General features: G+C 45.5%; 1 protein-coding gene across 1 annotated transcript; it reads left to right on the forward strand.

Annotated features, from left to right (window-relative positions):
- Positions 1–1,083: 1,083 nt before the first annotated feature.
- On the forward strand, positions 1,084–4,958 carry LOC112628421. The gene is made up of 4 exons (XM_025391148.1): positions 1,084–1,182; positions 2,576–2,663; positions 2,731–2,880; positions 4,822–4,958. The coding sequence occupies exons 1-4, from the start codon at positions 1,084–1,086 to the stop codon at positions 4,956–4,958; spliced, it is 474 nt and encodes a 157-aa protein (XP_025246933.1).
- Positions 4,959–9,693: the final 4,735 nt, after the last annotated feature.

Here is a 9,693-nt window from a genome sequence, read left to right on the forward strand (position 1 = left end):
GCACAAATGCTTCTGCTTGTCTGCTGGCAGGAGTTGTCCCTTCCTGCACTGTGGCCTCCCTGCCTCTGCATGCTGGTGTGTTGGTTTGGTGCTGGAAGGGGACAATCCTGGGGACTGGAGGAGGACTTTGCATGGCAGTCTGAAATGCACCTCCGAATCAGAAAACAGAATGGAAGAGAGGTTGATGATCGGTTCATTTAATCCCCTTGTTTTATAAACAAGGGGACTCTTCTGCTGTGGTAAGATCATTTGCCTTTGACTTATGTACCAGATGTTGGAAAGAGAGATGGGTCAACAATGAGAAGAAAAGTTGCCATTTACTGAGCACTCACTGTGTGCCTGACCTTTTTCCAAGTGCTTTATGTGGATTTGACCCACATAATTTCTGTAAGAGTCACTTGTAGTCTTCCCATTTTATGGACGAGGAAGCTGAGGCACAGGGCTTTTAAGCAGCATACTCAAGATTCTGTACAACGACTAAGTAGCAGAGCCACAGTTTGAGCCCAGGCAGCCTGCCCTATGGCCAGTGCTCTCAATTATAATGTGACTCTCCCAGGTACTGCCCAGCCCTACCCAAGTACCGAATAATGAGGGATGGAGTTCAGGCCACCATGCAGGCAAAGTCCTCTGCCAGCTCGTGGACTGCCCCTTGGGTCACTTCTAATACATCGGCATAGACTGGCAATTTGCAGTGCCCCCCCAACTCAGCAGCCCACAGTCAGGTTGGCAAACAGCACCAAGACACTGATAATACAGGGGGTAAGTGTGCCAAGGGCACGTGGGGCCTGTGGGCAGCCTGCCCAGGCTGTGCATGGTGGCGAGGCCTGGAAGGTTTTGCAAGGGCAAGGCTTGAGCTAAATCTTGAAGGAGGTTTAGATGTTGGTCAGAAGAAGAGGTGGGGTGGAGGCAAGGTGCACAGAGCTAAATCGTGGCAGGTGGGGACAGGATGGGAATGTGGCTTTCTGGGCTGCTTGCCCTGTGCTCATTCTACCCCACCAAGTGTCTCCTTTCTCCTTATGAGGCCGGAACTGCCTTCTGAACGCCATTGTGACTTGGCTCAGTTAGGAACCATGAGAGGACAAGATGACATCTCTTCAGGATGGTGTAGAGATGTGGGGGGAGTGTGCAGGGCAGGTGTGCGAGGGGTGGGGACACGTTGGGTCCATGGTGCCGTTTGTGCAAGTAAGATGCACAGGTGACAAGGAGGAGGCTGTTTTAAAGCCAAGGCAGGCACCAGCGCCTGGATAGGACTTTACGGTCCTTGAAACGGGTTCCCCCAGCCCTTCGTCTGTGTCTCGGAGAGAGGTCCTCTAGTTCCGTCTAGCCCTGGCTGCCCCAGCCACTGGGATGGAACTGTTTTCAACCACGTGGAAGAAAACCCGCCCCCAGGTTGGAAGAAAACCCACCCCCAGGTCTTGCTCTCGTTGCTGCTGTGTGTGACTGCAGAGAGGGCCTGGTTCTTAGCAGACCCTGAAGTGTCCCGCAAAGATTAGAAAGTCCCGCATTTGGGTTCATGTTTCTAACGGGGACTAGTCTAACAGCAGGAATTAAAAGATGGGCCCTAGCTTTCCTGAGCAAGGCAGGTGAAGAGCACAAGATCACGGGAAGCGTGAGGCTGGCCCTGAGGCTTATTTCCCACCCATCAGAGAGGCCAGCAGCTCCACGGCCTCTTCTCCCCCAGAGGGGCTCAGCTGCAGGGAGTCTCCGAGCTGTGCTCCTGAGGCCCTTTGCGAAGTCCTAGCCAGAAACCAGATTCCCACAGCCTCGGTCCCTGGGACCCTGGGTCAGCTTGAGCTGAGTTCAGTCCCACTCTCTCTTACCTGCCATGAGATCTTGGGTGGCTCCCTTTGTTGGAGCCTCAACTTATCCATCTGTGAAATTGAGACAAATAACATGACCCATTGTATTAGTTTCCCAGGCCTGCCATAACACAGGTCTGCAAAACAGCAGCTTAAATAGCAGGTTTCTTGCCTCCCAGGGCTGCAGTCTGGACGCATGAGTCAGTGTGTGGGCAAGGCTGTGCTCCTTCTGAAGGCATTGGGGAGGCTCCGTTCCAGGCCTCCCTCTGAGCTTCTGGTAGCTCCTTGGCTTGTGGCTGCAGAACTCTGCTCTTCACAGGGTGTGTTCCCTGTGTGCCCGACTGTGTTCAGATATCCCCTTTTATTCTGACAGCAGTCTTATTGGATTAGCTCCTAGCCTAGTCCAGTAGGACTGCATCATAACTACTTATATCTGCAAGGACCTTATTTACAAATGTAGTCACATTCGCAGGCGCTGGGAGTTAGGATTTTAATGTCTTTTTGGTGGGGGCACAATTCTACTGGTAACAGAAGATAAAAATATATGACCCCTTCACTCAAGTTCCCGGATATTGATAGAAGCAGAAAATTTTAGTCAGGGGAAGGGGAAAGAAATTTCAGGAAGGTGAGTACAAGCCACACAGCTGACAGAAGATAGAGGAGATAGAGTGGATTCGCAGGTGAGACTGCGAGGGGCAGCTCCTTCCCTAAGATCCAGAGACAGACAGTGTGACCCTGGAGCGGCTTCTGAATCTCACTTCTGTCTTCGACTTCAGGTGGCCTCCGGGAGAGCAGTTTCCGGAGATGAATTTCCTTCTCCTCCACCACTGCCCGTGGGCTCTGAGGCTGATGGAGAGAGACCCGGTAGGTCACCTCGTCTCTCGTTCCTGGAAAACTTGCCGTGGCTCCGAATCCTCTATCCACCCTCTAGCCACACCCCTGCAACACTCGGAATCAAAGCCGCCCAGCGTCAGAGCATGGACGATCAAGGTGGACTTACCCACTCAGAAAGAACGTGGGGCTTCCGTCGAGGGAGACCTCAATGACCTTCCTTTGAAAAGAAAAATGTCTTTGCAAGTAGGTAAATAAAAAAAGAAAAAGAAAAGAAAAGAAAAACGGAAAAAGATTTTCTTTTCAAAATAATCTTTATTATCTGAGGATTACAAGAATTGTCATTTCAATTATGCTGACGTCTCTTCTTAGAAGGAGGTATAATGGCTTTCTCCTTCCAAGCTGGAGTGACTGTCATTATGTGTGGGATGTACTCCATTACCTAACTCCCTGCCATTAGAAATGTTTAGTGGAGACACTGGCTGATTTTTCTCTTTCTTTCGCTCTGCTCAACCCTCCAACACCTCTTCTTCCGGCACAAAAGCACAAGAAGCAGCAGAAAATGCATATGGGCTTTCAAGGCAGGGAATCCTGGGTTCAAATGGCAGCTCTCAACTCACCTGCCAAGAGACCCTGGGGATTTTGGCAGCTGTAAGCGGGAATGATCGTTTGATCTGATGGCAGTGTTAAAGGACTAAGGAGACAAATACGAAAAATGCCCAGGAGTGTGTCTAGCACACAGTGAGGGCTTGTAATGGCAGTGAGTGTGTTTCACAAGGCAAGCTACATCATGTTTCGTACCTGACTTTGTTGTTCTCGTGGACGTCGTGCAATGGTTGACTGTAGACTCTGGAGCCAGTCCCTGGGTCCGCATCCTGACATACCAACTGCGTGGATTGGGAAATTTGCTTAGGCTCTCTGTTGTCTCAGTTTTCTCATCTGTAAAATGGGGATTAAAGACTCCACCCACTTAGTAGAGCTGTGATGAGAATCCAGTGAGTTTCTGTGTGTAAATTGCTTGGAACGGGATCTGGCCTAGAGTGAGTACTTGTTTTGGTTCACATGGGCCCTGCTATGACAAAATATCATAGGCTGGGTGACTTATAAACCACAGGCATTTACTTCTCACAGTTCAGGAGGCTGGGAAGTCCAAGGTCAAGGCACTGGTCAGATTTGGTGTCTGGTGAGGTCCTGCTTCCCAGTTCATACATAGACGGCACCTTCTTGCTGTGTCCCATCGTCGAAGAGGCAAGCTAGCTCTCTGGGGTCTTTTGTAAGGGCACTAATTCCAGTCGTGAGGGCTCTACTCTCAAGACCTAATCACCTCACAAAGATTCCACCTGCTAATGCCACCTTGTGAGTTAGGATTTCAACATATGGATTTTGGGAGGACACAGGCATCAGACCATAGCCATGCTGTATGTAAAGTGTTAACTGCTATGAACTGCAGGACGCTGCAAATAATTGATGTCATGCTTCCATGTTAATGCCTAAACTAGAGACTTTTATGCCTGAGGACTCAGTCAAGTGGAGACCTGGTCAAAACTAACTGAGGCATATAGGGGCTTGGTGTAAACACAGTGGCCTCTTGTGACATTTAGCTTCCACCATTCTCCTCTCATTCATTCAGTTGAGGGCCTGTTGTTTGCCAGGTGCTACGCAAAATTTAAAAATAAAATGAACTTGCTCCTATCCCACATGGGACTTACAATCTATTGAGTAACAATAGACAACAAACAAGTAAACCAGTATCACATTTAAAATGTGATACTCTTATGTTTTGAGAAGGGAGAGGAGAACATGGAATGAGGGCCTAATTAGTTTGATTAGGGATGGCCACACCTCTGCAGGAAGGCCATACCTGCAAACTAAATTTGCAGCAGGAGGCAAAACCAGCTACAGGGGATGCGGGAATGGGGACAATGTCCAAAGCAGTGGGAAGAGCCTGCCAAGGCCCTGAGCTGGGAAAGAGCTTGGCAGGCCAGTATCAGGGTTGGGGAGAGTGGCTTGAGATGTCCTTGGAGAGGCCAGCAGAGGCCACATCATACCTGGTTTTCTGTATCCTTCGCTTCTGATTAGGGCACAACACATTTACTATGATGACCTGTAAGGGAGAGAAAGATCAGAAAGTACTTTGCCACATGGGTCCACTTGCTGGCATTCCAGGCAGCTCTGCAGTCCCATTCTCTAGGTGAGAAGACAGAGACACCGGGGTGGAAGAGGCTTGTTAAACTGGAGCAGAGAGATTTTGAAGGAAGAGTTAGAGAAGGTAAACTGGTGGTCGGTCCCCCAGATTCTCATGTGCTGGAAGCTTGCTTTCTTTTTTAAACGCTAATTTAATTTTTAATTGTTGTGATACATACATGCAGTTTAAAATCAAATTGTTCTATATGTTCTACATAGTGAAAAACACCAGCCCTGTGTTTGAACTTCCTTCTCTTGATTCCTGATCCACGAAGCAAACACTTTCAACTATTTTGATAGTTTCTTCTGATATTTACCTCTCCAGTTCCAAAAACATGCTATGTACTCTCTCTCTCTCTCACACGCACACTCTCTCTAGATCTATAGATATATCTATAGAGAGAGATCTAGAAAGCTCTAGAGAGAGAGTGAGAGTGAGAGAGAGTATATAACATGTTTTTGGAACTGGAGAGGTATATATGTAATTTATACTGTATATATTTATTTTATATGTAAAATAAATCTCTTTATATATAACAAATATCTTGATAAATAATAAATCTGTGTACGTATTTTGGGGTATTGATATGGTTTGGCTGTGTCCTCACCCAAATCTCATCTTGAATTCTAGTTCCTATAAGCCCTGGATGTTGTGGGTGGGACCTGGTGGAAGGTAATTGAATCATAGGGGCAGCTTCCCCCGTGCTTTTATTCTTGTGATAGTGAGTAAATTCTCACGAGAGCTGATGGTTTATAAGGGGCTTCCGCATTTGCTTGTCTCTCATTCTTCTCCTTCTTGTCTCCATGTGAAGAAGGATATGTTTGCTCCCCCTTCCACCACGATTTTAAGTTTCCAGAAGCTTCCCCAGCCCTGTAGAACTGTGAGTCAACTAAACCTCTTTTTAAAAATAACTTATCCAGACATGGGCAGTTCTTTATAGCAGCATGAGAATGGGCTAATACAGGTGTCTATGTATGTATATATAAAGTATACCTAATATATAGATTTATAAATAGATTATGTAAAATTACTATCTATTATCTCTCTATTGATCCATCTATCTAATTTGTTCTGATTCTCTGAACAATCCTGACTGATACACTAGGTATGTGACTTCGTGTAAGCTACTTAATAATTTTGCCCTTTAGTTTCTTCATCGGTATATTAGTCCATTTTCACACAGTTGTAAAGAACTACTTGAGACTGGGCAATTTATAAAGAAAAGAGGTTTAATTGACTCACAGTTCTGCGTGGCTAGGGAGACCTCAGGAAACTTACAATCATGGCAGAAGACAAAGGGGGAGCAAGGCATGTCCCACACAGTGGCAGATGAGAGAGAGAGAGAAACAGAGAGAGAGCAAGGAAGTGCCACGCCTAAAACCATCAGCTCTTGTGAGAACTCACTCACTATTGCAAGAACAGCATGGGGGAAACTGGTGAGATTTGGGTGGGGACACAGAGCCAAACCATATCAATTGGTGAAGTGACTCTAATTGAATTTATCTCATAGACCATCAAATTAGATGATGCCCATTAAACACTCAGCATAGTACCTTGCACATAGAAAGTATTAAGAAAATTTTAATAATCATTACCATATTTTCTCATATGTAAGGTATCATCTATTGTTAGCTGTGTTGCTTATTTTATGCACCAAGAAAGAAAAAAATTCTGCCACTTGATTGTAAGAATGTCACCTCTAAGATGCATTCTGATTTCCAAAGAAGCTAAAATAAATAAGTAATTTAGAACATAATAATCTCATTATTGTTCTTATTGGCTGCAGCCTGCAACCTCTGTGGCCTCTACTGAATTATTTGTATAATAGTAATAATGCAAATTGTTTGGAATGGAGTGAAATGGTTCGGGTAGGTGATTTAGTTATTTTCTCCATGTCTAACTGAGATCTTTAGCGCAAAGCACAAGAAGGGACAGGGTAGCACTCACCAAGTTGGTGGGATTAGTACAAGCCCATTTGATGAATGGAGAAACACAGGCTAACTGAGGTTAAGTAGCTTGTCCAAGGTAATATAATCCTAAATGTAGGAGCTATTAGTTTAACCCAGGCCCATCAGAATTCAAGTCATTCTTCAAAAAGGAAAATCCTTTTCATTTGGCCAAAAGTCCTGGCCCCATGCAATCTGCTCAGTCACTTTGCTTTTCCTTGTCTCCATAAGCCAAAACCCTGGGTCTGCCTCCATCCTGCACCTGCTTCTCTGTCAAGGTCCCTCTGGACTCTGCCCGTGTTTTGGAGGACCCTAGGCTCAACATAGCTGGTTTTGCCACCTATTCTCTATATGGCTCAGGGCAAGCCCCAGTGCTCTCTTCAAAGGACCCAAACATAGTCCTTGGTGTGTACAGTTTCTGTAAGGACTTAATCATATCAAAGGTAGGATTTTCTAAGAGCGGAACTGAACTTTTTTCTGGTCCACTGTGTGATTTTGGGCAAGTTATGAAACTCTCAGAAGCCACAGCTTCCTTCTCTGAAGTTCCCTGCACACTCTTTAATGAGGTAAACAAAACCAAGGGGAGATGGTTCCTTGTTGGGTGGAAGTACCAGGCAACTACCAGGAACCATTGCTTTTGAGGGGCGTGGGGACTTCAGGCTTAGCTCTGTTCCTGTCTCATTTAGCTGGTTATGAGGCTCCTGGCTGCTGACCCTGAGAGGGCCCAATTTGGAAGGAAAGGATTTATAGGAACAATAAGTCAGTCCCCTAGGCACTGGGCTGACATTGCATTTTACTGTAGGGAGACATAGAAGAATCCAGGCGAGAGCTGAAGATTCTCCTAGAACCTAGAACAGAGCTTCTTAGAACACCTTGGAAGTCCTGTTGTGAATGCCTCAGCTGTGGCCTCTACTGAATTTGTATAATAGTAATAATGCAAATTGTTTGGAATGGAGTGAGACGGTTCATGTGGGTGATTTAGTTATTTTCTGTCAGTGTCCAGGACAGTAAGAAGAATAATCATGATAACGACAAGACTGGCGACGGTCATGTGTGTTTCCCGGGTGCTAAGCACTGTGCTTAGTGCTTCCATTATGGTGATCCACTCATTTATTTCTCAAGGCAGCCTGTGAGCAAGGTGCTGGTGTTGTGTCATGCACAGATGGGTAGAGAGCTGCTGCAACTCCTCATCAGGATGTCCAGCTCCTGCTCAGCAGAACTGGCATTTAAAGGCAAGTGTGCCTGGATTTCTGATTGCCAGGTGATTCCGTCTTTTACTTCTAGTCTGTTTTATTTATTTATTTATTTTATATCAGAATGCACCCAAGGGTTATAATTTATTTTATTCAGTGGGTTGTAATCCGTTATGATTACTATTTACTTCATTGCTTACCAGTCCCAGATTTGGCCAGTGGGAACTCTTTCACACTGGCATCCATATGTTTGAAGATCTTTCCATCATCCTTTGAATGCTTTCTTATTTTTTTGGCATGAAAAATATTCCTGGCTCATCTTATATGTTTTTCCTGTCCAAGCCCTGAGGTCAGTCATTTTTCTAAGGAAGCTTGGTTCGTTTTAGTGCAGAATGGTATTTAGAAGCCAAGATCTACACGTGATTATTTCTAAGTACTTCATGGGAAATTGAGAGACCACAACCCTTTCTGGTGTTGTCAGCCCTCGGTGCAGTGTCATTTTAACTCTATCACCAGAAAAATCCCCCAAAGGAGCCATGGAGCCCCAAGACCCCCTTATTCCCTTGGTACTAACTTTTTCCAGTTCAGGAGTCACCAGAGTGTCTGGGCAAGTGTTTGTCATTCTCTACTTACCCTAGACATTCTGGAAGGGAATGCGGAGGCAGAGGAGATTTCTGAGGAATATCTGGGTCCTGACATCCTCTGATTTGGAATGTTTTGCTGCCAACTCCTTTCCTCCCCACCCCTTCCCCTCTCTTCTTAGGGCACCTAAGCTTTCTGTATGTCCTAGTCCCTGGCACACAGAAGTGAACAAGGCAGACAAAATCTTTGCTCTGGTACAGCAGAGAGATAGACAATACACAAGTAATGAATGAAGAAATATTACAAACAGAGATACATGCTAGGAGGAGAAACGGTGGGGCCCCTGATGCAGAAGAATGGGGCAGGTGGCGATGGTGACGGTGCTTCATTTGGAGAAGGGTCCAGGAAAACCTCTCAAAGAGGAGACCTGCAAGAGGAAAAGGAGCTGGTCACGGGAAAAGTGAAGGAAGAGTGTTACCAGCAGAGGGAAGGGGAGGTGGGAATGCCCAGAGGCAGGGAAGAGCTTGGTGTATTCCAGCAACTAACAGGAAGCTGGGAGGCTGGCGTGGTGGGTAAGGGGAAGGGAGGCATGGGAGGAGGCTGGGGCCAGGGCCGATTGCACTGGACTCAAAAGCCACAGCAAAGGCTTGGATTTGGACAGTGCTGAAGCTCCGAGAATGAGGAAGCACATCTGGTAATTGAAAAGATGAAAAAAGTAATAATAAAGTACTCACTCACAGGCAGCCGTGATGAAGGAAATGGATGGTGGCCAGGCAGGCCATATGCACTTGGCTAACAGAATTAATCATGTTCGATACGGCACAAAACAAGAACGACAAGCACAATAAAACATTTAAAGACGAGAGTGGATTTTAATTTTAGGAGTAGTCTAAAACAATATGATAATGATGATAGCCAAGTTGGCCCTGTGAATGTAAAATCCAAATAGGACACAAATTAAAGTCATAAATAATATTTAATTTGCTATACCAATGCATTCTCAAAAGTCATATTGATGAAAAAAGTTATTAGAATGAATCAAATGAAGACTCTTGTATGTCTGGAATATTTAGTGGACTGGAGAAATGCTAGCAGAAAAAAAAAATCCATAACACGATGTATGAGTTGGAAATTGGATGAGAACATTATGATTTTCT

This window comes from Theropithecus gelada, chromosome 7b, assembly GCF_003255815.1.
Source record: "Theropithecus gelada isolate Dixy chromosome 7b, Tgel_1.0, whole genome shotgun sequence".
NCBI lineage: Eukaryota > Metazoa > Chordata > Mammalia > Primates > Cercopithecidae > Theropithecus > Theropithecus gelada.

Coding starts and splice junctions, on each gene's coding strand:
- LOC112628421 (XM_025391148.1), top strand. CDS start 1,084: ATGACATCTCTTCAGGATGGTGTAGAGATGTGGGGGGAGTGTGCAGGG. Junction 1,183..2,575: donor CCATGGTGCCGTTTGTGCAA/GTAAGATGCACA, acceptor CTTCGACTTCAG/GTGGCCTCCGGGAGAGCAGT. Junction 2,664..2,730: donor GGCTGATGGAGAGAGACCCG/GTAGGTCACCTC, acceptor TCCACCCTCTAG/CCACACCCCTGCAACACTCG.